The 26586-nt window shown below is 40.7% G+C and overlaps 1 protein-coding gene across 1 annotated transcript in view; it reads left to right on the top strand.

Annotated features, from left to right (window-relative positions):
- Positions 1 to 25678, top strand: part of DDAH1 (dimethylarginine dimethylaminohydrolase 1) — a 134813-nt gene extending 109135 nt beyond the window's left edge. Inside the window, exons 5-6 of the mRNA XM_058538414.1 lie at positions 20233 to 20376; positions 22602 to 25678. Coding sequence (XP_058394397.1) covers positions 20233 to 20376; positions 22602 to 22718 — 261 coding nt within the window. The 3' untranslated portion in view covers positions 22719 to 25678. The remainder of the gene's footprint in view (positions 1 to 20232; positions 20377 to 22601) is intronic.
- The last annotated feature ends 908 nt before the right edge of the window (positions 25679 to 26586 follow it).

Here is a 26586-nt window from a genome sequence, read left to right as displayed (position 1 = left end):
GTCATGTAAATGGAACTGAAATATAGTAAATGGAATTCCAGTAGACTTGTAATTTTAAATTAAAATGCTCACAATGCATCTTGATGGAAGTGTCTTTTAGGTTTCTTATCTACTTCCGGAAATAACTAACTACATTTGTAAGATTCCTTGAATGAGGACATAGGCTACTTTGCAGCTAATTTGAGTTGCACAGCACACAGTGTGTTTTTCTTTTGAATGACTAACTATATAATAGAGGTCACTCAGACCGTATTTCCCCTCCTTTTGACTCAGCTTCAGCATTAATTTTATGTCCAAAAATGTCCATGTTATTTTATAGATGGTCATATAAAAAATGAAGATGGAAAAAACTCTTAATGTGTTTGGATTTTGTGTATTTTTTTATTGCCTGGAATTTCCTTTAATGACAACTGGAACAGGAGTAACAAAAACCAAAAGACAGAATGAGAGCTAACTAGAATCAACAGAGTGATTGAAGTGGACAATAAAGACTTTGTGTTTTTAGTTGTTGTCACAGGGAATTATAGTGTGTAGCCACAAGATTTCCCACTTTGGGCTGTATGTATGAAAAGCAGACTGACAATCCCATTGTAGGTTTAATTTAGTCTTATTATCTGGTCATCTGTTCCAGTTGTATTCACCAGATCCACAACAATGATTTTTTTTTTTAATCTACCATGCCTGAATTAAGAAAATTAACACAAAACCAAATAGCCTCTGAGTTTGTAACGACTGTTTATGCTCTTTTTCCTGGCAGCAGTTGCCTTATCTGACAATATTCCCAGAGCTGCGTGCCAACAAGGCTGGGGTGGCCAAAATAAAATGCTTTGGCATGATAGGGCCATAAATAACCCGAAGATGTGAGACCAAAACAGCCATGCTGAGTTTCAGCACTAGTCCCAAGGCAGGAAGAAGGCAAAATTGGCCAAGTAGGAGAAAGGGAATAATAATGTTTGGGTTTTTTTTCTCTCACTTTCAAGAAAATGTCAGAGGGAAAAAATGGAATAAATACTTAAAGTGCTAGTCATTCTGTCCGTTAAATGATGGGACATCAAAAACTATTCAACAGATGCTATGGGATATTTTAGGGAGAATTCAAGCATCTGTTGGATGGGTGAGCAGATGTCCTTTTAAGGGGCCTTTCACTCCAAGACTCTTGCTTACAAAAGAAAAAGTCTCTAAGAGATCTTACATCAGTGGTTCCTAAGAGAGGTGTGGTTTAAAAATCACCTGAGAAACTTGTTAAAAACACACTGCCCTGGGCCTGTCTCAGAAAATTCTGATGTTCTGGGTCTGGAACTGAGTGCAGGCATCCTCATTTTTTAAAAGCTCCACAGGTAATTCTGGTGCACAAAGTCGAGAGCCATTGCCTTCCAGGATTCTTGCTACTTCCAACAGAACCTGACTTAGAATCCTGAATAATGTGCACTTGACGAAGCCAACCACTATGTAATATAGGTACAAAATAATATTATTCCAAGTACCAGTAAAGGTAGAGACAGTATCCACATTAAAGCCATAGAAAGAGAAAAACTCCTTACCTTTTTGCTGCCTAGAGCTCAACATTGTATAAACTTAAAATATAATACCTAACTGAGTAATAACTTGGATGCCAACGTTCAACCCGTTTAGCCTGCTAAAATTCCTTATTAAAATATTCCGAGTTACCAAGAATGGCTAATGTTATCGTTTTCTGAGAACAGGAAATTTGCATTTGACTCGTGTTTCCATATCCCCTCCCCCAGCACACACAGAGAAAAATCTCACAACAGGACCTCATTTTGATGTGTAAAAAGATATTAGAGAACTTACTTTTAAAAATAATCATATGTTGATTCTACTAAATAAACATAGTTGTCTAGAAGGCCAAAGTGGCTATGAGGGCAAAGCAGAGGACTTAGAATCCAAAATCATGATTGTCATTCTGGCTCTGCGTCCGGCTCTCCCTGTGTGACCCCTGTCTCCTGTACTCAGTCTCATCCTGAAAAAAACCAAGTTGAACCAGCCTCAGTAGGAAATGAGAGCTTCATTCTTTCCCATTGGAAATTTCATGATGTACAGTCAAGGTGAAGTTCTGTGTCTTGAACACGGGGGTGTGCAGGCGCTTGGCAAAATGTAGCAACCATTTAATTATAAAGCACCAGCAAGAAGGATAGTTCCTAAGTGGGTTCACTGTAGACTCTTGACCACTGTGACATCGTCCTTACAGTGGCTGTAAGTGATGAAAGACTTGTGCTTAGCTGAGCATCCTCATGCTGTTTGGGAATAGAAAACCACTCCAACCTAGTTCCATCTTTCTTTGAGGAGGCTTCAATTACATATATAACTATGAAATTGCATATCTAACAAACCATATCATTTTCTAATTCATACCTAAAAATCTCATAGGAAAAAAAGATAAGGTTTCCAAAGCCTTTTATTATTGTCTCTTCTGCAAAAAGATTTTTTAAAAGGCAATTGAGGGCCGGCCCGGTGGCATAGTGGTTAAGTTCGCACACTCCGCTTCTGGTGGCCTGGGGTTTGCAGGTTTGGATCCTGGGCGCAGACCTGTGCACCGCTCATCAAGCCACGCTGTGGCAGGCATCCCACATAAAGTAGAGGAAGATGGGCACCGGTGTTAGCCCAGGGCCAATCTTCCTCAGCAAAAAAGAGCAGGATTGGCAACAGGCATTAGCTCAGGGCTAATCTTCCTCACACAAAAAAATAAAAAGGCAATTGAAAAGAGATCACAGCTGAGCTTGAAGCTTGGGCTTCTTGAACATCATACAGCAGTAATATTTATTGAGCAGCAACTATATGACAGATACTGTCTCAAGCACAGGGGACACTGAGATGAATGAGAAAGAGTCTGTTCTCAAGGCCCCTCCAGCTTAACTGGAGAAACAGGACAGGACGTTACAAGATAAATACTGTCACAGTATAACACAAGGTAAATGCCCAATAAACTGTACAGGGTCCTAGGAGAGGTGATGGGAGTTCTGAGGAGGGAGTGATGGCAGGAGGCAGAGTCTGAGTGGACTGGAATGAACAGGAACCCCTAGACCGGCACAGAGGACGAGTGGTCATTACAGACAGGACAACTGGGGGAATATCTATTCTATAATGAAAAGACAGTGGCTAGAATAAGGGGTGTGTGCAGGGAAGGAAAGAGAGTTAAGATCCAACATGTGAGTTAGGGCTGGTCCACAGGCCGAGGAATTGGGGTTTTCTTATCAGCAGGCTGTGGAGAGCCACTCCGAGTTTTTTAGCAGAGGTGTAAAAGCGGAAGGTGGTATTTCAGAAAGCTCCTTCTGGCATTATTCCTGTAAAGATTTAACAGGAAGAAAAATTAGGAGCAATAAAACAAGTTAGATACCATCACGCAGCCAGGATATAAAGCACAGGAGGGTCTGGACCAGGAAAGTAGCCATGAAGTTGGAAAAGGCCGTGCAGAAGGTGAGGTCCACTTAGAGAAGTAACACAACATTGTGACTGATGGACCTGAAGGGGCAAGGGAGAAAAAAGGAGCAGATCAACACTTGACAGGTATTTACAGAACTGCTGTTGTGTACCAGGCACTGTACTAGGCCCTGAGGGACAAGGATGAACAAAATGGCTTCAGAAATGACTACCAGATGGGGTGCCATTGGTAGAATTTTGGGAAAAGAGTTCAAATGCTCCTTGACACCATGAACTCAGCTCTCCCCAACCAAGCAGGAACAAACCATAGAACACTGGTGAGCAAAAGTGTGTTGCTGACCTAGATTCACATTTTGGGAACTGAGCTATACTCAGACACGTCCAACTGACAGCAGCGTTGGTAGACATCCGATGTCTAAGCTTGTAAGACACTAGCAGGGTTGGCTCCCATTTCAGTTTCCATTGGCAGCAGTCAGCGGCTCATCCGAATTTGGAGTGTCTGTCCTTTGCCCTTTTCCATTTATTTTTTATTATCTTTATCTATTCACTCTCAAGGCACATCAAAAAAAAAAATCAACTTAACATTTGCGTGCCCTCCGTCTCCAGCAGTGTCCTATTGTTTCTTGGCTGAATTGAGTTGGCAAAAGACTGCAAAAATTCCCAGGATGATTTCTGCCTCATGGGCTGAAATTGTACATCATAGCATGACCTATGGGACACTCATTGCCATGCCAACACCTGTACCCTTGATATGAAGGGATTAGGAAATGTGTCAGTTGAGCTGCAGGGAGGCTGGTTGCGTTTTGGGTTACTATTTCTCCGTGGAAATCACATGTATTAAATGCCTTTGTGTTGATGAGTATCCTATTTCTTGGCTGAAAGTTAAAAAAGCATATGGTAAAACGTAAACACTAAATCAGAAGTGACATTTTAACCATGAATTATTCTCCAGCCTGTAGGGAGAACACTGCACTACCTAATACAATACTGGAATTTGGACCGTCCTTAGAAATAATGACACGCAAGAGAAACAAAGTAGAAGTAAATTTGCCACCACCTTTTGCAAAACCATTCCACTAGTGTTACCCTGCTCTGAATAATCACTTACTATTTTCTCTTTGTTTACATCTTTCAAAATGTCATCTTAGTCCAGCAATCTTTGAGAATATTTCTAAATCTGTTTTTCATTTATGGTCATGGATGCTGCAGTTGGGGCCTGGTGTTACTCAAACACTATCTGTCTACAGATGTAAAAGGCAGCTTTGGAAATAGGTTACAGCCATCTCCTTTTATCTCTTTCTGAAGTGGGACCTAGTTCGAAGCTGTGACCACATATCCAGAGGTGACTCATGGTACAGAGTTTCAAAAAAAAAAACCAATTAGACAGCCAGCCCTGATGGTCTAGTGGTTAAAATTCCGTACTGTCCACCTCGGCGGCCCAGGTTCATTTCCCGGTCGCAGAACCACACCACCCGTCTGTCCGTTGCCATGCTTTAGCAACAGCTCACGTAGAAGAACTTACAACTAGAATATACAACCATGCACTGGGGCTTTGAGGAAAAGAAAAAAATAACATTGGCAACAGATGTTAGCTCAGGGCGAATCCTTCCCTGCCAAAAAAAAAAAGATGATTTAAAAAAAAAAAACAATTAGAAGCCAGCTGAAAGGTGTTGAATCTCTTATATTTTGTGCACATTTTCTAGTCATTCATTTCTTTTTCCATCCACACGCTGGCAAAGGATAAGAGCTAAACACAGGTTAGCTACTAGTTAGTAGTTGCAATTATCAATAGCAGTAATAATACGTTTTAGATGTGAAGATCATGTTAATTTAATTTGAAAAGTTAAGTTAGTGGTTTTCAAACTTGAGCGTACCCATGAATCACATAGAGTGCACGTTTGAAATGCAGAGCACATTCCTGGGGTTCAGCATGAGAAATTCTGATTCAGCAGAACTGGGCTGGAGCCCAGGAACCATTGCATGACTGAGATGCAGGTAATCCATAGGCCACACCGGGAGAAACTCTGGCTCTGTCTGGAATTCACCAGACATCAGTTCCTACATTAGCATCTGAGGGCATGGGGAGAAAATTCATTCCAAAAGTAAATTGCTATGTCCTTGAACAGAAAATGCCACCTAATAGCACTCAGAATAATATCATATTGAGTAAAATAGCTGGCACTTCAGAGAAATAGCTCTCATGTGAAAGAAAACCTTGCAGAACTCCACTAGATTATTGAAATACAAATGCTTATGAAGCACTAACTTTTCTCTAAAATGCTGTGTCTGTTTACGGGGAAGTGCTTACAGAATATAAGTTATTTATCATGTGTTCCATCTAGTGCCATTCTCTCTGTTGATGACATTTGCATATTAAAATACAATGTATCTGCAGTGAATGCTTATTGCTCCAATTCTCATTAAGCACATAGGCCCTCAGACTTGCATAGGCAAGTCTGTGTTCCTTCCTAGCTCTGAAGTCCTGTGGCTTGAAAACCAACATGATACTTAAATTCTCCAAGTAGGAATAGTGGAAGGAGGAGGGAAACCCAGATCTCTATTTGGGTAAGAAGTTTGGTGCCATCCCTGAGCTTGTTAGGGAGGAGTTGAGAGGGGCCTCTGGAGAGCACCCATTGCTGATTCAAGTCGGAGATTCAGTGAGCAGTATTGATTGCACAGGATATGGCCCAGAGCCGGTCAGCAGCAATTCTTTGCTCTTTACTGAAGGTTGAGCTCTGAGTGAATGTGTCTTATAGGAAATTGCATCAGGAGATTTTCAGAGTTGCTGAAATGCACTGCTAAAAGATCATTCATTCATTCAACATTCAACAAATACGCATTGAGCGCCCACCACACGCCAAGCAGTACTGCAGAGCACTGCACAAGAGCTAATGATGTGACTGTGCCTCTCCAGAAGCTTTAAAATCATCTGTCCTTCTGGGATGACTTGGATACCTTGACTCAATTGAATTCAAATAGTATGTCAATCACCAAAGGGGCAGAGGTCAAAATATGTATAGTGGGGATGTAAAACAAATATTACTCTCTGAATCAATTGATGACAGTCAACTAGTTGCGTTCTCCAACTTCCATTCCACTCTTCCTTCTTATTAATTGAACCTTGAGTTTCAAATGAGCACATTGCCACTTGGAATAAAGTCCACATTTCTCAGCTTCCTTTGAACTAGGTATAACAATGAGACTAAATATTGCCCAATGAGATGAAAGTAGAAGTTCTGGGTAGGCAATCCAAGATTTGAAAGAGAGGAGTTATGCCCTTCACCCCTTCTTGAATCTTGCTGCTTGAAAAGAGGGTGTGATGGTTGGAGCACCAACAGCTATTTTATACCATGAGGACAGCCAAATTTAGTCCTAATTGATAAAGGCTGTTTGACTTCACTACCTGTTAAGAGAAAACCCAATTCAAGTTGATGGAAACAATGAAAGAGATTCGTTGGTGCATATAGTTCTGAAGCAACACAGACTTTAGAGTAGGTTTGATGGGTCTGCTCAATGATGCCATCAAAGAACAAAATTCTTTTGTCTCTCTTCTCACCTTCCATGGATGAGCTTCGTCATAAAGCTGGCTCCTATTCAGGGAAGCACAGTGACTGCCAGCAGCTTCTGGCTACATGCTTCCCCACACACCTTTAGGGAGGGGGACATCAGTCCTCTCAGAAAAGTAAGGAAGCTTCTTTTGGATCTTGTCCATTCTTATTACTTTGAATGGGTCATCTGCCCATCCCTGAATCACTAACTGTAACAGGGGGTGATTTACCCTGGACTGCAGTTCCCTGCCTGCATCCAGCCATGCTGGGGCTCCGCAGCAACCTCACAGGGGCAGTATGGCACATTTTAAACTTTCAAAAAGAGCACAGATAGGCCTGTCAGATATCACACACTATCCTACTATTAAGTTGTTGGGACCTAACTACTTAATAAGCAAAAGTGTTAGATTTCAGGGGTTTTGGGGGTTTTGTTTTTTGTTTGTTTTGGTTTGGGTTTGGTTTTTTTTACCTAGAGGAACCATGAAAACATTACTGAGACACTACAGGTACTGTGAACCAAGAAAGGAACCTCTGGCTAGAGCCTCAGTCCTGGAGTCAGGGGTAGAAATAGCTTCCCCCAGATGATGTGGGCTGCACAGGGAGGTTTGGATATACACATGAAAATTGGGGTAGTTACTAAGAAAGGGAGGAATAGATATGGGAGAAGCAACCAGTGTCCACTAGACTCTTGGTAGAACTGAACCCTGAATTCCTCTTAGGGAAAGAATTGTCTTTGATTAGAAAAATACAAGTCCTTTGGGGTGAAAGGTGAGACTCTTGAAGGCTTGGGGTCAGCAGGAGACAATAAAGCAAAAGAGAAAGAAAAATGTCCTTCATTAGAAGCAACAGGAGTGTGGAGATAGGGAAACAGGAGAGAAAAGGGGGTGAGGAGAGGTCTGAACCACAAAGCAGAGCTGGCAGGTCTCTGAAGAACGCCAGTGTTTAGTATTCTATTTTAAGTGTTCGTTTTACTGCAATACTCTAACGTGTCAAACTTGGGAAAAATCTATTACCCTAGGCAGATAGGGGTTTTCTGAGGCAATCAAAGAAAGACTGAGGTCCCTACTTATGTTGACCTGGTTTAAAAGAGGGGTAGCTCCTATAACATAATTGTGTCTCCAAATGGATCTAATTCAGTGGAAACTGGGGCCAGAGATAACGTGAGAATATAAGCTGCCTCCTTTCCCACTCCCACCCTCTATCACCAAAATTGGGAGAAATGATGGAGAGGTCACAGAATAGAGGTTCTCAATCCTGTCTACATATTAGAGTCACCTAGGGGAACGTTTAAAAAGAAATACTATTGTTTGCTCCACTTCAGACCAAGTAAATAAAAAATCTCTGTGGTTGGAGCCTAGAACTCGGTGTTTTTTAAAAAGTTCTCTAGAAGCTGTAGCCAGGGTTGAGAACCACTGGCCTAGGACATTCCACAAATCAAGGAGTAGAGGTGCAAGACAATCTTATTTAGATCTTGAGGAGAAAAGAGATCCCTCAACTTAGAGTGGAGGAGGGGACTGGGGAGAAGTTGACATTGTTCCTCCTTACTTTCTTTCCACCAAACCAAGACCAATAGAAAAGGCCTGGACTGAGTCATGAGACCTAGCTTTGCAGTTCACTACCGTTGTGTGATTTTAAGTAAATCACTTAATTTTTCATCTCTCTGAGCCTCTGTAAAAGAGAAGTAGGCTTGATAATTTCCAAATTCTTGCCCAGTTTAACTTATGATTTTTAGTTTTCTATAAAATGACATCACTTTCTTAGGTGCTCGGAGTACCTTATCAACATTCACTGTCTGACACTAACAAAGGTCGTATCCGGAAGGAAACCAAGATTTCTCCTCCCCATGTCAGAAATGTAAAACTTGAAATCCAGAGAGCCCAGATAACTCCCCACGCAAGAGTAGGCAAGGTGGGGATGGCTGCTTTCTTCCTAGCTGTGGTTTGTAGTCATTTACAGGAGATTTCGGGTTCTTATAAAAGATATGTGGGGTCAACAGCTGTTTTCTTAAACACCAATCCATTTCTTATCAGGGATCTTATTAATTCAGAGGAAGAATAGAAGAGTAAATGATATACTTATTTGGAAATTTGATTTCTTTCTCTTTCTTTTTATGGTTTTTCCTCCTGTTTCCCATAAGTATCTGGTCTTCTCCTAAAATATGAATGGATCTGATGGCTTTCTCCTAAAAACAGTGGTTCTCAACCAGAGGCTACTTTGTCCCCCAGAGGATATTCGGCAGTGTCTGGAGATATCTTTGTCACTATATGGGGGATGGGGGAGTGGATGCTACTGGCATGTAGAGAATAGAGTCCAGGAAGGCTGCTAAACATCCTACAATGCACAGGATAGCCCCCACAGCAAAGAATTACCTAGCCCAAAATGTCAATAGTGCTGAGGTTAAAAAACCTCATCCTAGGGGCCGGCCTGGTGGCACAAGCAGTTAAGTGCACGTGCTCCACTTCAGCGGCCCAGGGTTCACGGGTTTGGATCGCCCGCGCACACTGACACACCGCTTGTCACGCCGTGCTGTGGCAGCATCCCATATAAAGTAGAGGAAGATGGGCACGGATGTTAGCCCAGGGCCAATCTTCCTCAGCAAAAAAGAGGAGGATCAGCACTGGATGTTAGCTCAGGGCTGATCTTCCTCACGAAAATAAAAACCTCATCCTAAAATATGAATGAGATTTGTCAACCCTATTTCACAGAATTTCGGTTTCTGAGCATATCACAGTTAAGGTGCTTATCTCCAATGCATTTAGGGACAGCAGTGACTCCTGGACATCAAGTAGCCCATGGCAGCAAGAGTGTTTTTCAGTAGCAGAGAATTAAATAGCTACATACAGTCCCAATGTTTATTATATTTTGTGCAACATTATTTTCAGGCATTGGAACTCCTTAGTATACATGGGCTAAAATGCAATCAATGTGAAACAATCACAGACATTGAGTAACAAGACCACATGTAATTGCCTTCGTGGGTGCAAAGCCCCCAGAGGCCTTCGTTACCAGCCTTTGAGAGAAGTGGAGTTTGGGGCCTCTGAACTGGGATGTTCAGGCTCCTTCACTGACAAATTCTGGGATGGGGGGATGTAAACAGGTTTTGTGTGTAAAACAAGATCTGAAGGACCCATATCAAACTTTTTACAGTAGTTACCCACAGGGAAGGGGGGAAGAGAAAAGAGAAAGATGGGATAGAAGGAGGAAAAAGAGGACTTCAACTTTTTTTTAATCCCCTTTATTGAAACATAAGTTCCATACAATAAAATTTACAAGCTTTAAAAGTTCAATTCAGTGAATTTTGACAAATGTATGCAGTTGTAAGTCCAATAGAACTTTAACTTTTCATATTTGAATCTTTTACAAGAAGCTTGTGTTTGTCATTTTGTTTATAATTTGTATTTTTGTTTATAATTTAAAAACATGTTTTTTAGAAGAACTGTTTGAGAATAATCATACCTCACCTTGTTTTGTAGAAGCAACTTACAGAGATGCATAAAGTATAGGAAAATAACGTAACTAGAAATAGAAGGGAAAGATGATGTAAAAGGGGAAACAATGACTTAAATTGGAGCTGAGTTTAAGAATGCAGACCATGAGTTCTCATTTCCTTTTACCTGTAGGACAAAGTCTGTAGGACAATCAGACTTTAAACTTCCAATCAGTCAGTGTGAAAAGGGAAACTTAATCATCTTCTCTTGTATGTTTGAGAGCTTCGATGAATTTAGCAAATCCAATTTGCCATCCTCCCTTCTGAGTATTCATGATACCTTATACCATCAGTGTATTTCATAAGTTCATTGAGGGCTAATGCCCAGATATCGTCTGCCCATGAGGAAGCAAAAGTTACATGAGCCAAATTTTAAAGCTAAAGTTATCCATCGCATTAACAAAGAGGGTGGAGGGCGACTTAAAGTAACTTTCTGTGAAAGGCCAAATTACCCTGAAATCCGGGAACCAAGTCTTGTAAAACCGTGAAGTCTCCTGTATAGGGCAGTGGTTTCCTGGAACCAGCTCTTGCCAGCTTAGGAGGGCCAGTTGTTAAATTTTCAGGAATTTTGACAGCTGGTTGTTGAACATACCCATTATGAAAAATCAAATTACATAAACTTACAATGAAATAAACTTTATTAAAAATGAAGGTCATAAATATTTGACACTCATCACTTCCAAATTATGTTACTACATCTTACCATTAGCTGCACTCTTAAAATTATTTACATGTGTTGTATGTGTGTGATGGTAATATTATAAAATGATGTGCCATTGCACATCCCTTTGCAACTCCGTATTCAGTAACGTCACATTGGTAATTTGAAACTGGCCACAGTGTGAACGTTTACACCACAAAAACAGCAAATGCTACAAAACAGGACTTGATTTATCATTTTATTGATTATCTAGACATAAGAAAGTGATGGTGAAAATTTTAGTCATGCAGATTAAACTTAAAAGTGTGTCATGTGTGGCCATTACATTGAGGGAAAAATGAGGAAATATTCTTCCAGTATTCAAAAACTATTATGCAATTCAGCAAAGATGTTGCTCACACTATTCCCAAACAAGTGAAGTTCCAATATATGTCTTTCTTGTTTCACTAGTCTCACTCATTAGTGTAAACAAAAATATCAACCAACAGCCCTGTTGGCACTACACTGATTTGTCAATTGCAACTATAGGTTGGCTTCAGATACGCAAGCTCTGCAAAAATCAGCAGAAGCATTCTGTGAGACTCAATGGGCAATATGAAATTTATAGTCAAGAGTATTGAACATTTTATTATTATTTATAAATGTATGCTACTCATCCTTTATATTGGTAAAATTTATAGTAAACTTATGTGGGTATATTATGCATATATCTTCCCTCACGTTTATCAGCACACTACTGCTGAAGATCTCAGGGCACTGTACATGTGCTGAAGACTTTTTCCTTAACTACCTAGGCTAAGAGTACAGTTAGGTAGAGTGATATAATTTGAGGTCCCAATGATGATTTTCTTCATCCTGTTCTAGAAAAAAGAACGCTCTTAACTTGGGCACAGACTCTTCCCTAATGCCCAGGCAACCCTTTCACAAATGGACAAGCAGACTGGGCAGAGAATTTTGAATGACTCAAAGCAAAGCAATCACAATTATTGCAAAAAAATAATTAAATTCATGCCCTACTGATGAGATAACCAAGGAATTGTTTGCTCGTACAGAGAATACACATTAATCCACCAGTGGTGGGGTCAGAGTGAACAGGTCTGGTCCTGGGCATCATTGCCAAGTGTGTGTTTGGCCATTTCTCATCTCTCACCTTAGAGCCTGCCTCTCTCCTGCTCTAGAAGCGATAAAGCCTCTGTCTTTTTCCATTACCAAAGGCTTTGCTCTTCGTTCATCAACTTAAAGAATATAATACAGCTAGTTTGAGGAAAGCAACCCATGTAGTCCAGTAACAAACTCGGATGGCTTCAAGGGCCAGACTTTCTCTGTCTAAAATGCATTTAAATGCAGACTTTTAAAAATATATACATGTCAAATAAATTGTATCTACAGGAAAAATTAGCCCGCAGGCTGCCAGTTGGTGAGCTCTGAGTCTAGTCTTTCAAGGGATATTGGCAAGGTAGTAGTTTGGTGTGACAGGAAAAAGGTGGACATTTGGAGGCTGATGTGCCTGGACCTGAATCCTGGATTTACTGTCTTAATGTGTGACCTTGGACAAATTACTGAATTTCTCTGAACCTTGGCTTTCTCTTCTGTAAAAATGGATTGTTGTGAGAAATGATTGAAGAATAGATGAACAATCAATAAATAGAAGATAGCTCAATAAAGCTCCAGTTGTCTCTTGCTTTTGAATGACCCAAGGGAACATGAAAGATCACCAAGCCCCCAATACCCAAGAGAATTAATTTTTTTTTTTTTTGTGAGAAAGATCAGCCCTGAGCTAACATCCAGTGCCAATCCTCCTCTTCTTTTGCTGAGGAAGATTGGCCCTGGGCAACATCCATGCCCATCTTCCTCTACTTTATATGGGACGCCACCACAGCATGGCCTGACAAGCGGTGTGTCAGTGCACGCCCGGGATCCGAACCTGCGAACCCTGGGCCGCCGAAGCGGAGCGCACACACTTAACCGCTTGCACCACTGGAACAGCCCCCCAAGATGATTAATTTTCGATGGTGAGATTTAGGGTGCAGGTATCTGGGGAAGCATAGCCAGTGCATGACCTCAGTAGCCAAGTAGGCAGCTGTCTACTATATTTATATACAAGATGTAAGAATAAAACTAGAGAAGATTTGCTTCTGCTGTAGAGCTAGTCTTAGAGAATGCATGGGCAGGGGTAAGAAGAGAGCATAGGAGCCCATATTTTACATTTTGGAAGGGGTGCTTTGGTCTGAATTCCTTCCCTCTCCACTCCTGAAATGAAAAACGTAGTCAGGGCTGTGACTCACCCAGAGAAGCACCCCTCATTTCTCCTGTCCGTGCCCTGCTCCCCAGACCTCCACAGAGCTCTGAGTGGTCCTCCAAGAGTATGGGAGGTTTTCCCAGCCTTCCACAGAAACCATGGTTTTTGAGGATCCCCTGCAGAAATGATTTTTGAGGGTCCCCTCCAGAAATTGATTTGTGGTTGGAGTTTGAATAACAGAGGAAGTCTTTCCTCCTCATATTCACGTGGGCCATCTGATCTGAGCAAAAGCAGCAGCACCAAATATGCGAGATAATTTGTAGAGGAAATGGCAGCTAGTTCAAAGGGAATATTTGGCATTGAAGGTTTGCCCAGATTTAACTAAAAAGAGCCATGTAACCTCATTCTTAGGATCTATGCAGCCCATCAATTCAGAGAGGATGTTTAAAAGACTACCTCTGGGCCAGCCCCGTGGCTTAGCGGTTGAGTGTGCGCTCTCCGCTACTGGTGGCCCAGGTTCGGATCCCGGGCGCGCACCAACGCACCACTTCTCCGGCCATGCTGAGACCGCGTCCCACATACAGCAACTAGAAGGATGTGCAGCTATGATGTACAACTATCTACTGGGGCTTTGGGGAAAAAAAAAGGAGGAGGATTGGCAATAGATGTTAGCTCAGAGCCGGTCTTCCTCAGCAAAAAGAGGAGGATTAGCACGGATGTTAGCTCAGGGCTGATCTTCCTCACAAAAAAAAAAAAAAAAAAAAGACTACCTCTCTCAGGTGCTGTTCATTTTGAGCTGATCTGTGGAAAGACTTATAAAAAATGAAAACATGATGTCAATTCTAGAGTGTTATCCATAGCTGCGTTGGCTCAGTCTTAAAAGGACTGCCATGGCTTCATGCCTGATATATTGTCAGACTCTCAATAAACTCTTGTTGGATGGATAAATTAATAAATGATTTTAGATATCCGGTAGCAATGAAAAGTGTGCTTGAGCATTGTATATTGTATATATCAATAGAATCTATAATCATTTGCTTTTAATATTGGCTTAGTTTTTATATGTTGAGATGAGTACATATGTATATTTCATAGGAAGATCAGTTTTGAGGGAGCCAAAAATGTGCTCTGAATATTTCCTAAACATCTCTAAATATCTTTCATTTCTATACACCTTTGTTTCAGTATTTGACCAGTGAGTCCTAACTTGTTCTGTGAAGCAACATAGGCCAGGAATTGTTTTTTTTTTTTAAATAATTGATGTAATACAAAGAAACCATGAGTAACAAGTGGGAGAATGGAGCTGCCTTCCAGTCTTTTGGATGAGAAGATTCCCAGAACTGCTGGGAACTGCCGGAAATGCCTGGATGTTAATGCAACTAGCCATGCAAATTCTCTCGGGCTGAAAGCCAGCCGTTTCCCACTCTATTTTGTGACAGCTCCACTCTGGGGAGCAAGGCGGGCTCCTCCAAACCAACAGCTGTGTAACAGACCACAGCAACGTGGCCAAGATGATTCTCAGAGCCATTTCCTCTCTATGGCTGTGTGCCTTCTTCACTAAGGAGGTGCCTATGATAGGAGTGAGGTTGGCTTCGTTTTTACTGCTAGCATACCCTTCATATGCTTGTCCTGCCTCAAGTTATAGATTAGCATCTCCTGAAGCAGAGCCTCTGACAAGTTACCTTTGCATCTCTTTCCTTTTCCCACCTCCCACTGCCATTGTGCCTGACTCAAAGGAGGCGCTCCATAAAGGACTGTTGAATTGAACCGAACGCCAACTGTGTCCAATCCCAATAATAATTACTCTGTTTTCCACAATGTGGAATAAGTCCTTTGGGAAACGGCAAGTCAGAAAAGGCATTTAGAGCAGCAACTTGACTTCTCAGATCTTCCCCCAAAACCCTGGAGAACTCATGTGCATCATGCAGAGTCTGGGGTCTCTTGGGCATGTGTAGTGGCTGTGGGGGGTCAGGTGCCTTCTTCCTGTTCTGGCTTGGGGCGCAGTGAGAAGCAGGAAGTACTGCCCCTGGCGTTAAAGGAACACTTTACACAGAGCTCTGGAGCGATACTCCTTCTCCACCCTTTTTTAGAAAAAAATGTTGGAACATAGAACTAAACAGCCCAACAGGCACATTCTCGGGATATTTGAAATGATGCTCATCTTTTAACAAAGGCTTCCGTGCATCCACAAAGCGGGAAAAAACCTGTTCCTCCGCCTCGCGGTGGCTCTGTCCTGGTCCTTGGGAGCCTGAGCTCCTGACGTGATGCCCTGCCAGGCGGGCTATGTGAGTGCATCCTCCCAGTGCTGATTCCAACACAACGGGGGAGAGATGTCAGAGAGAGGGACAGTCTCCTGAATCTTTTCCTGTGTGTTCCCCTCCGAATGGCGAGTGCCCTGCGCTGTGTATATGCATGTGTCTCCTGAACACAGCTATAAATAAATGGCAAGCTGTCAGACAATAACAACATATAAGAGAGAAAGAAACGATCACTCTGACAGGAAAAAAGAACCCTGTTCTTTGTCTCAAAGACAGAAACTCTTTGTGTTTAGAATAAGCACCTTTTAGCTTTTTCATGGAAAAAAATGTATTTTTTGTTTATTATCTACAGTCACCGCTTCCTAAATCCTTTTCATTTAGAAAGACTACACCTGACATAGCTTTTGTATTTTTTTCTTTCCATGCTTAAGCAGAACCACTCACTGCTCCAAATGGGGCCTGTTCTATTATTAAAAGTCATTTCTTTTGGCACATTTTTTAACCTGTCTTAAAATGATAACCATGAAGCCTTGACAAATTAATTGAAAAGCTTCTAAGTGGCTTTAGGGGTTTTGTGAAGACGTTTATTTTAAGAGTAACTCTCAATAGACTTTATCAGTGAATTACTTTATATATTCCCAGCCTTAAATTATTTCCCCACTAAGGATATTATAATTCCTTTCCTCACAGTAATGAAAAAAATGAAACTATCCTCCAACAATGCTAGGTTGGACACTGGCCCTTATGTCAGTAATTTTAGGAATGCTGTCACCAGAAGCTATAAATTATAAATATATGACCCAGAAAAGAGAGAAACATTAAAGAGTACGGAAAAACAGCAATTAGAATTTCAAGTAAATGCCATTAACTGAAAAACAACAAATCAAACATAGGAAACTAGGGGGGTGGAGAGGACTCTTCCCTCAAAGAGTGCAGGTGGGGGATGGGAGGGAACGTGGAGAGAGCTGAAGCCCAAGTAAATAAAGCACATCGGGAAAGGAAATACACAGTCTCCGTTACTCCACAGTAGCGGAGGTAAGCACAACCTTGGAGAGTTTATTTTGTTCCTCGCTAATAAACAAGAAGTCAGCACTGATAACAATCCTTGATAACACTTCCTCTGGAATGTACAACATTCCATGTTTCTGCTTCATAGTCACCACCGGACATGCATGAGTCAGGCTGAGAGGTGGGAAATTTGCCCAGGCTGCTCCATTGAAGGTATAGTCAGGCCTATGAGATGTGATCTTGCCACGCTTCTCTCTCTTTCAGCTCATATTGTACTAAGAGCCATAGGTGATTTCTTTGTCTCTGGATAAAGAGTGGCATGAATCGTCTATGAATGCATGAATTAAACTGGAAAACCAACTGGCAATTATCTGGTGCTTATGAATGGTGGGAACAACTAGCCTGAATGTGATGGACCAAAATATGCTACCGACACTTCTCCCGGTTGCTTAGAAAATGAAGCCAATGGGAATATTAGATTTTCTGAGTTTTTTTTTGTTCTATCTAGGCTTGACTAGGTAACAATGGCTGTACATTATGGTGGTTTTAAGAATAAGGATTGACCTCCAAAACAGGCTATCTTAAGAGTGAGGTTAAAGGTCAAAGCTTGCCAGAATAGTGGATGAGATTGCAGACTGGAAACTTGAACCTTGTTCGTCTGGTCTTGCTGTCATAAAATACTAGTAGCTTATTAAGCGCTTATTACTGTGCCTTATTATAGACATTATCTTCATTTAACCTTCACAATAAGTATGTGACAGACTATTATTATCCCAATTTTATAGGTGAGGAAACCAAGAAGTAAAAAAAAAAAAAAAAAAAAGAAATGCTTAAATTTACATAGCTCTTATAGGTTAGAGCTGAAACTCAAACCCAGGTCTTACTCCAGAGTTGATGGTCTTAATGTGCCCCCTCCCACACGATAATAAATGGAAGCTACTATTATTATGTTTTGAAAGCAGCCAGAAGGAAAGTCTGCATAAGGCATAATTAAATAGCAATTCGTAGTAGAAGAGAGCTACTTGGGTCTGGATTTTTTTCTCTTAAATATGCCTCTTCATATTATTTCTGGGCATATCCATTTTATAAAGAGGGCTAAGTTGAATATGTTGTTAATTTGCTTAAAATAGTTAACCTTTAGGAGTGTCTTTAACTTCTTAATTGTCCACATGTTTGAATAGATCTAAGGTTTCTCAGTCAGGGCTCCAAAGAAGAAACCACCCTATAGGTGGTCCACTCTATGGGCCTGTCCCTTCAGGGAACAGTTTAAATTAAAAGTGCAAGAGAGATGTCCCATCAAGTCCTGTAGGTGCACCAAACCGTACCATGTCATAATAGGATTACATATGAAAAGAGAATTAGTGGTACCACAGGAGAATAAATAATAAGTACCAAATGCGTGCAAAGAAGTAGATGTTATGATAGTTTGTAGGAGAGATCTGCAGCTATAGAGGTGGAGAAAGCGAGCAAAGGGAGATGATTCATCAAGAAGGTTTCGAGTTGCCCGGATCGGGGCTTGAATCCACCTGTGTGACCTTGAGCAAGTTATTTGACCTCTCTCAGTCCAGTTTCTTCATCTATAAAATGGGAATTTTGAGATTAGCTAATAAATGTAAAATGTTTAGCATGGTGCCCTGCTTGTTCTTATTGTAATATAATTAGCTGTTTGTCTGACAGTCTCCTCCATTAGACTGTGATCTCTTCAAAAACTGGATCTATGTCCTGCTCATCTTTGCATCTCTCAGCCTTTGATATAGTGCTTAAGCTCATCCCCGCTGCTGATGTTTCCTTCCATGTGAAGGATAGTCCATTTTCAGATTACTCCTGGCCTCTCTCAGCTTTTCTCATATTCCGCACTAGGAGAAGTGAATGGTTTATCTGATTCACTAGTCAGGAAGGGCTTACTATGTGCTACTCTTCACATTCTCTTGGGACTGAATTTTCTACAGGGAGCATGCAGTCTCTTCTGCTCTTTCGTAAATCTTACTGTCCAATGCCGCCATGACTGAGTGGGCAAATCTACTAATTTGGGGGTCTAGTAATATGAAACACATTTACATACAAATATTGAAGGGTAAAGGGAGACCTGGCTGGAAAGGTAGATTAGAACCAGATTGTGCAAAAGATCTTGTTATATACCTTCATGGCATGACTTTTCAGCAGATTCCTTAAAATGTGTGGATATTAATAAAGAATAGTGGGCCGGCCCCATGGCTTAGCGGTTAAGTGCTTGCGCTCTGCTGCTGGCGGCCCGGGTTCGGATCCCGGGCGCGCACCAACACACCGCTTCTCTGGCCATGCTAAGGCCGTGTCCCACATACAGCAACTAGAAGGATGTGCAGCTATGACATACAACTGTTCACTGGGGCTTTGGGGGAAAAATAAATAGATAAAATCTTTTAAATAAATAAATAAAAAATAGAAAGAGTCTACATGACTAAGCCCAAAATAATATTTGTTTTTGTTTTTGGTATTTGGATATTTTTGTTGTGTGTGTGGAGGAGGGTATTGTTTTTTGGGTTTTTGTTTTGATTTGGTGAGGAGAAAAGGATACGGTATCCGTATTTTAAATTTTGTGCAGAGTTCATTTTTGCATTATTTTTAAAGTTATTTTATACTAAGACATTAATAAACCTGTCATTTGATATATAGACCTGCTAGATCAGTTTTTCTCCAAGTGTGGTCCAGGGACGATCTGCCTCAGAATTACTTGGAGAGCTTCAGAATGCAGAATTCTATGCCTCACTTCAAATGTGCCAGACCAGAGTCCCTGGGGGTGACGCCTAGGAATGTGAGTTTAACATTCTCCTCCAGTGATTTTTATGCTTATTGTATTAAGGGTGTCACCTGCCAACGGAGAGGGAAATTCAATTTAAATGTACCTACAGGGCCAGGCCCGGTGGTGTAGTGGTTAAGTTCGTGCGCTCTGCTTTGGCAGCCCAGGGTTCACAGGTTCGGGTCCGGGGTGTGGACCTATGCACCACTTACCAAGCCATGCTGTGACAGGCGTCCCACATATAAAGTAGAGGAAGATGGGCATGGATGTTAGCCCAGGGCCAATCTTCCTCAGCAAAAGGAGGAGGATTGGCAGATGTTAGCTCAGCACTAATCTTCCTCACACAAAAAAAATCAATTAATTTAAAAATAATAATAAAAATAAATGTACCTACAAGAGGGTGTGTGTGTGTGTGTCTGTGTAGTTATAACTAAGTCAGATTATTGACCATTCAGATTACTGCTTTGGTCCTTTTTTCCTATAGACCAGGGCAGCCCTGCTTATTTGGCCAAAGATATCATCAAAACCCCAACTCGGCCTTTTGTATGTGGCCATTTTGTGTCTTACTGATAGGTCTCATGAACAAAAACTAGAAAAACTATAGACAGTTTTAAAACCTTTGTAAAATTAGAGGCAAACACACTTTTAAAAGAACAACAATAAGAACCCTTGCTGTTCTTCCAAAGAATCAGGTTTTCCTCTTCTGATTCTAATGAAGAAGTAATAGACAGGAACCTCAACACAGAGAAGCCTTCTCAGGCATCGGTTGCAAGCCTATATCCCATCGCACTGCCTTCCTTCTGTTTGAAAGCGTGGAGAGACGCTCTGCTTAAGCCTGCTTTGTTTCTCTTTATAGATCATGCAACAGATGAGTGACCACCGCTACGACAAACTCACCGTGCCTGATGACGTTGCCGCAAACTGTATATATCTAAATATCCCCAGCAAAGGCCATGTCTTGCTGCACCGAACCCCTGAAGAGTATCCAGAAAGTGCAAAGGTAAAAAAAAACAACCTTCCTGGCCACTGCAGCTGGGTAGGCCTCCCTGACAGCCCTCCTGCCTGGGGATTTTTTCATGATGGAGTGACAAATAACAGGGGTTTCCTTTTCCTCTATACACATCAAATCATTAAGAAAGCAGAAAAGATAATATAATTTAGGGCACAAGGAAAGTTTATTTAATTCACTCTTCTCATTCATGTCATTGGTCACTAATGCATGCACAGTAACTGAGATGATCATGCCTGATGTTCAGAGCTTTTCAAATGAGTACTTCGATCTCACAAGTCTGTGCTCCAGCTCTAATTAACTGTACCACCCCACACTCAGATACTAATGAGGCCTAGAGACCTACAATTAGATGGTCCACTGTGTCATTGTTTTCTGACAAATCTGAGCTGCCTTTCATCAGAGGGTCATTTGTTTCTTAAGGTGGAGAAGTATGAATGACCCAGAGAGGTGGGTGCTCATTATCAGGGCTGCAAAAAGAAGGGCTTTTTGGCTGCACATCCTAGGTAGCAAAGGATCAAAAAGATAGACCAGGAAAAAATACAGTACACTTGGAATCAGCCAACGGGTCCCTCTAAGAGTCTCTGCATTTGTGTTCCAACAAGGGAATTGTCCCTAGATACGGAATTCTTTCCTGGTCTAAGAAAATCTGTCTTGTCTTTCAGGGCACTCTGCCAGTCTCATCTGTGCACTTGACTCATTTCAGTTTAATCCTACCAAGCAGATATAAAGTGCTCATCCATAGATCCTTCAAGTGTCCATATCTTTTTTAGGCCTTTCTGTATCTTCGTCTCTGGCCAGAGGAACAAGATGTTTATACTAAGCATTACTGAAGAGGCTTTAGTAACCACTGATCTTAATTTTTTTACATCTTCAGCTTTAAAAATTTTAGAAAATATTTTATGCCATCTTTTAAGTATGCAATACTGTATAATTACTAGGCTTACTCTCATGATCAGTCTCTCTCTTAGCAGATAAAAAGAGAAGGGTGGGGGATACATAGATAATTTCTATTTCCATGGCTGAAAGTGTGACCGTGAGGAAAATATAGGACTCCTGACCCCAGACTGGGGCTTAACCAGCTCTCAGATGAATAGTGCGTCTCAGGCTTTAATGTGCATCATGGTTGTTGAAAATACAGGTTCCTGGACCTCCATCCTAGAATCTGCAATATCAACAGGCACTCGGGTCACGGAACTGACTTGGAGAAACACAGCTCTGGAGCATTCGCACCTCTTCAGCCACATTGGTCATCTGACAACCACATGATCATTAACTGCTCTGCCTTCAGCCCTGTGTCTATCAACAATAGCTATAATAACATCGCCATTGACTGAGGGCTTCCCCTGTGCCAGGCACTGTGTAGAACAGGCTACATGCATTCTCTTATTGATTCTTCACAACAGCCCTGTGGGGGCGCTGTTATTCTTCCATTCTTACAGAGAAGTAATCGGAGGCTCAGGGGGCATGTCATTTGAGTAAAGTCACACTTTAAGTAGTAAGTTGACAGAACTGGCTCCGGAACCCAACTCTGTCCAACTCCAGCCCTCTTAATTAGCCACTGTATCGAATTTTAAGGAACAAAGTGCTCCTAAGGAAGCGTGGTAGATTGTTTTAGACAGCGTGTTTTCAAGTGATTTTGTTTTCAAAAAAATGTGCTTTGATCACCAGAGAAAAATCTGTGGACTGTTAATTTGAAATTTTGACACATGCTTCCTATTAGTGTCAAAAGATGCTATAAAATTCACACCTGTAATTTAAAAGCAGTTTGACCTGAAATACTTCACTGAAATTCTATTTTGTCAAGTTTTTCCAGTGGCGTTGGTAAGGAAAGAAACATAAGTATAGTTGAGAGGGTTTTAAAGTGTGGAGAGAGAGTAATATTCAGACTGAAAACACAGCCACTGACTTTGTGTATCACTTAATCTAGCAATGACAATGGCAGAGTGAAGACATCTCTAGTAACAACCACATTTCTGACACATCTTTGGCTTTGAGGTTAAAGCATAGAGCTCGTGGTTAACCAATGCTACTAGCTCTATGGGTATGGCTGTGGGCATGTGTGTGGTCTTAATTGCATGCATCTCTTTGGGTTAAATGGGTGAAAAGCCTAAATTCACAAGCCAAATTAATTCTCTACACCAGGCGGGGAGGAGGGGGTAAGACAAGCAGAAACATAATCCTTCTTCTCTACCTTTCCTTGATTCCTACTGTAGGTTTATGAAAAGCTGAAGGACCATATGCTGATCCCTGTGAGCCATTCTGAAATGGAAAAGGTAGATGGACTGCTCACCTGCTGCTCGATTTTAATTAACAAGAAGGCAGACTCCTGAGTTGAGTCCCTCCCTAGTAGCCGGCAGTACTGCACTCACAGGCCAATAACTGTACCCTCTCCTGTCATTCTCATTGACAATCTACTGTGCCACTGTGCTACTAACTCTGGTTTACAAAAGTTTAATTCTAAGTTTAATTGCTTTGTTATGCACCCTCCCCTCCCTCCCCTCACAGTGGTACCTAAGCTGTGGATTTGCTAAATGAATTAAGCAATTTAGAAAATATAGAGCTAATGAAGTATTGAAATGTGATTAATAATAGTAAGGAAACACTCATTTTAATGTTTGTACTATCAGTGTGAAATTGTTTAATTGCCAATATATGGTGAAGAATGTCTTCTTGATCAGTCAGATAAGCTGAGTCTCTTTTTCTCTGTATCGTTAATCATCTTTGGTTACTGTGAAATTCCCTGGTCCATAGATTCTCCCCTTTTCCCTCTTTTTTTCTTCTGAACTCTGGAAACATTTTTTCCAGTTACTTTCTTTTGCCTTTTCCACTGCTATCACAGTCACCTTGACCTTGGGTAAAGTGCAAGGTCTTGCCTTCTGGATACCTTCCTGCGGGTCCACCCTGTCTGCCATTGGTCTCCTCTGCCTAGTAGCTACATCTCCTGCCACCGCCCCCACTCTTCCCCAGAGGGGTAAACGGGCCTCTCAGCAGAACTGTGACCAAAATCAGAGATGCTGTTGGGGAAAGTTAACTACACAGAGGCACATCCTGATGGGATTTGTCCCAGAAATCTAAATTCCAGAAGAAGTAGGGCACCATACCTAAGAAGTTAATTCAGCTTCAGATGAGTTGCCAGGGGATCGTAGATCAGGAAGCTTGGAAACACCCTGTGGATACATCTTAGAAAGTCTGTAAAGTCACATTCCATGAATTTTTGTTTCATTACTGGCCATATACAGACCTTGGGGAATAGTCTTATTTTTTCCTTCAACTCATTTCTTTTTCCTCCCATCATGACTCACCCCATTTCCAGGCTTCAATCCCCTGCAGTTATCCTGGTCTAGCAAAGTTATTTCTTTCAAAAGAGACGTTGCATCTAACGATGTTTATTGATGGTCTAGAGCAAGGCAGCTGGAGCATGTTCAGGAAGTGATCGGCTTGGTGCTTGAAATCAACCGCAGACAATGGACAATTCTACTTTGAAATGTCCATGAATATTTACTGTAGAATTCAATTAAAACTTCTTTCCTCCCTAGCATTCAAATTACACAACTTTAAACTTACAAAGAACAATGCCGCAATGAAGGGAGAGATCATTGTCTTCTACTTAAACCTGAAAGAATCAGCCTTTTAGCAGGCCAGGGAAATGGTATTTTCCAAGGAACAGTGACTCATCCAGGCATGTTATCAAACGCCCTAGTCATCTCCACCTTTCCTGTATTGCCTATGGCTTGTTGTTTAAGAATCAGGGAGATTAAGAAATACTATTTCAAGTCTTGCTCTGCTCACCTGTGTGTTTGTTATCAAACATTTCTTATATTTGGTGACCAAGAGAGAATTACTTTCATTCATTTCATCTCCGCCTTGGCAAATGGAAGTGATAAACCTCTGAGAAAGCCAAGACATCCTTAACCACTATCTGTCTTTTATATTTATTTGATGATTCTATGCCAGACTTTCAAGAAATTCCTCCTCTTCCTTTTTGCTTAACTTTAAAATTCATTTCACGTGCAAATGTCTAATTATATGCATCCTATGAATGAATCATATCTTGATCACTGTCATATTTCCAAGTGTCTCATCATGAGTGAATAATATGTTTTTACCAGAGAGAGAATGTATGTTACCCACATGCCCAAATTAATAAAGAAAAATTGTCCCCAGCAGTGATGGTTGCCCGTTTGGGTTAAATCCGGCCCTATGCTGGCAAAAGCAGAAATTATCCTTGTGAGAGTTCGGTATCTCAAAAACAACCATGGGAAAACTACCCCAATCAACGAGTTTAGGCTTAATATTAAAGTTAACTGACATATAATTTTCAATATCTTTACTTCTATCATCCCGGATTAAAGAACTGTTCTCTATTATGTGTAGTCAGTTGCAAGTAAATAGATTTTTCTTTTGAACAATTTGTTCTATAGAAAGCTGTTTTTCACTTTTCCTTTTCTTTGCTTCTTTCCCTCTTTCCTTCTCTTTGTCTCAAGAAATCACTTAGAATCTGTGTGCCTCTTCTACAGAATCTTATTCTGCACTGTTACGTCGACTACTAGGCTGGCTTCTTTGGACTCCCTATGTGATATGATGATGTGAAAACCTAAAATATTTGCAGCATAGTAGTATTACTTCTGAAGATGTTCTCTTCAGCATAACGTTATTGTTGAAGAGGAAAGATAACCCACTACATAGGTTTCCCTCTTGTCTATTGTGACTTGCAAGGATAGATACACTAACAGAAAATGCTTTTTGACATTATAAAGACATTAGAATTTGTATTTAAGTACATAAAAGTTGAGTCAGAATTACTTGGTCAGTAAGATTCAATTTAATAAAGACAATATAAAGAAAGTACATTATTTAGCATTATTTCTTCAAATATGATGGATTGCTATAGAAATCAGCAGGCAGAGCTCTCTAATGTGTATTGATTGTTCTTTTAAGCTACTGTAAACAGACTACTAAGGCCGTCTCTTCATCTGTAAGGGGGGAAAATAGTCTGTAGATGAATAATGTGACTTATGTAGAGTTGCATGTTAGTCTTTGTCATTATTTACTCTTTAACATTCTACAGACCTCAGACATGATTTCTACGCAGTGTGAGATTCGTGCATTTTATTTTACTGACCATCTTGTTCTAGCCAACGTATGGTTATCCACCCTGTGTGCCAAAACCAGTAATGCCTTTCACGGCCCTTTAGTCCAGAGAAGTCCTGAGCACTGATTTTAGTCTCTTGCTGTCCTGATCCTACAAGTATACCAATCATGATGGAATAAAGTGTGAGTTGTACTGTGATCAACAGCCTACGTCTCTTTTTTGCAACAGAAACTGCGGTGGTGAATGAAGTCACCGTTTTTTTGCTATCAGAGATGGGAAGTTTTCTCTCTTGTCATATAAGTTATGGAATTAGAAATACTGTACCTGTAAATTGGCTACCATCAAAAGCTTGGATTCAAATGATATTTGCAGTGGTACTTCATGCTGCAGGCGCTTAAAAAGGATGCGTATTCTCCTTGCTAGGTCAGGGGATATTAATTTCACATGTGCTCCTCCTTCAAAAGGCTTCCCTTCTTCCTTTTGACTCCTAACTGTGGTCAGCATATTATATGGCTCAGTTAAGGAGGCAGCTGAACAATTTTTTTCTTCATTCATGCAAAAGTTTTGTTTTTGTTTTTGTTTGTTTTACAGTAAGCATCTTTTAGGAAACTTGAAGATTTTTTAATGAGGCTTTTTTATTTCCAACAATTTTTTTGAACTGAAAGTAGCTTTATTGATTTCTTTTTCTAATTGTAAAAATAACTGCTCACTGTAAAAATAAAATTCAAACAATACAAAGGAATCTATAAAAACAAAAGTAAAGAAAAAAATTGCCCAAAATTTCATCACCTAGAGATAGCCACTATTAACATTTTGAAGAATATCCATACATCTTTGAATAGATATCAATATGGAATAATTTTACATAATCCTGCTGTTCTGTATCCTGCTTCCTTCACTTAGCAATATATTGTGGGCATCTCTCCATGTCAATTAAATATAGATCTACATCATCAGTTTTAACAGCCCTGAATATTCTGTGACACGGTTGTCGAAGCAGCTCTTTCTAATTTATCTGGAGTATATATCACAGATGTTCGGTATGCCCACATTGCTAGTAGCCAGGAGTCTTCAAGCTGTCGAAAATGTGTTGCTTATAAGGTTTC

The sequence above is a fragment of the Diceros bicornis genome, chromosome 4, assembly GCF_020826845.1.
Source record: "Diceros bicornis minor isolate mBicDic1 chromosome 4, mDicBic1.mat.cur, whole genome shotgun sequence".
NCBI classification, from domain to species: Eukaryota; Metazoa; Chordata; class Mammalia; order Perissodactyla; family Rhinocerotidae; genus Diceros; species Diceros bicornis.
The sequence above is the reverse complement of the archived record's forward strand: the minus strand, read 5'-3'. Positions and strand labels throughout refer to the sequence as shown.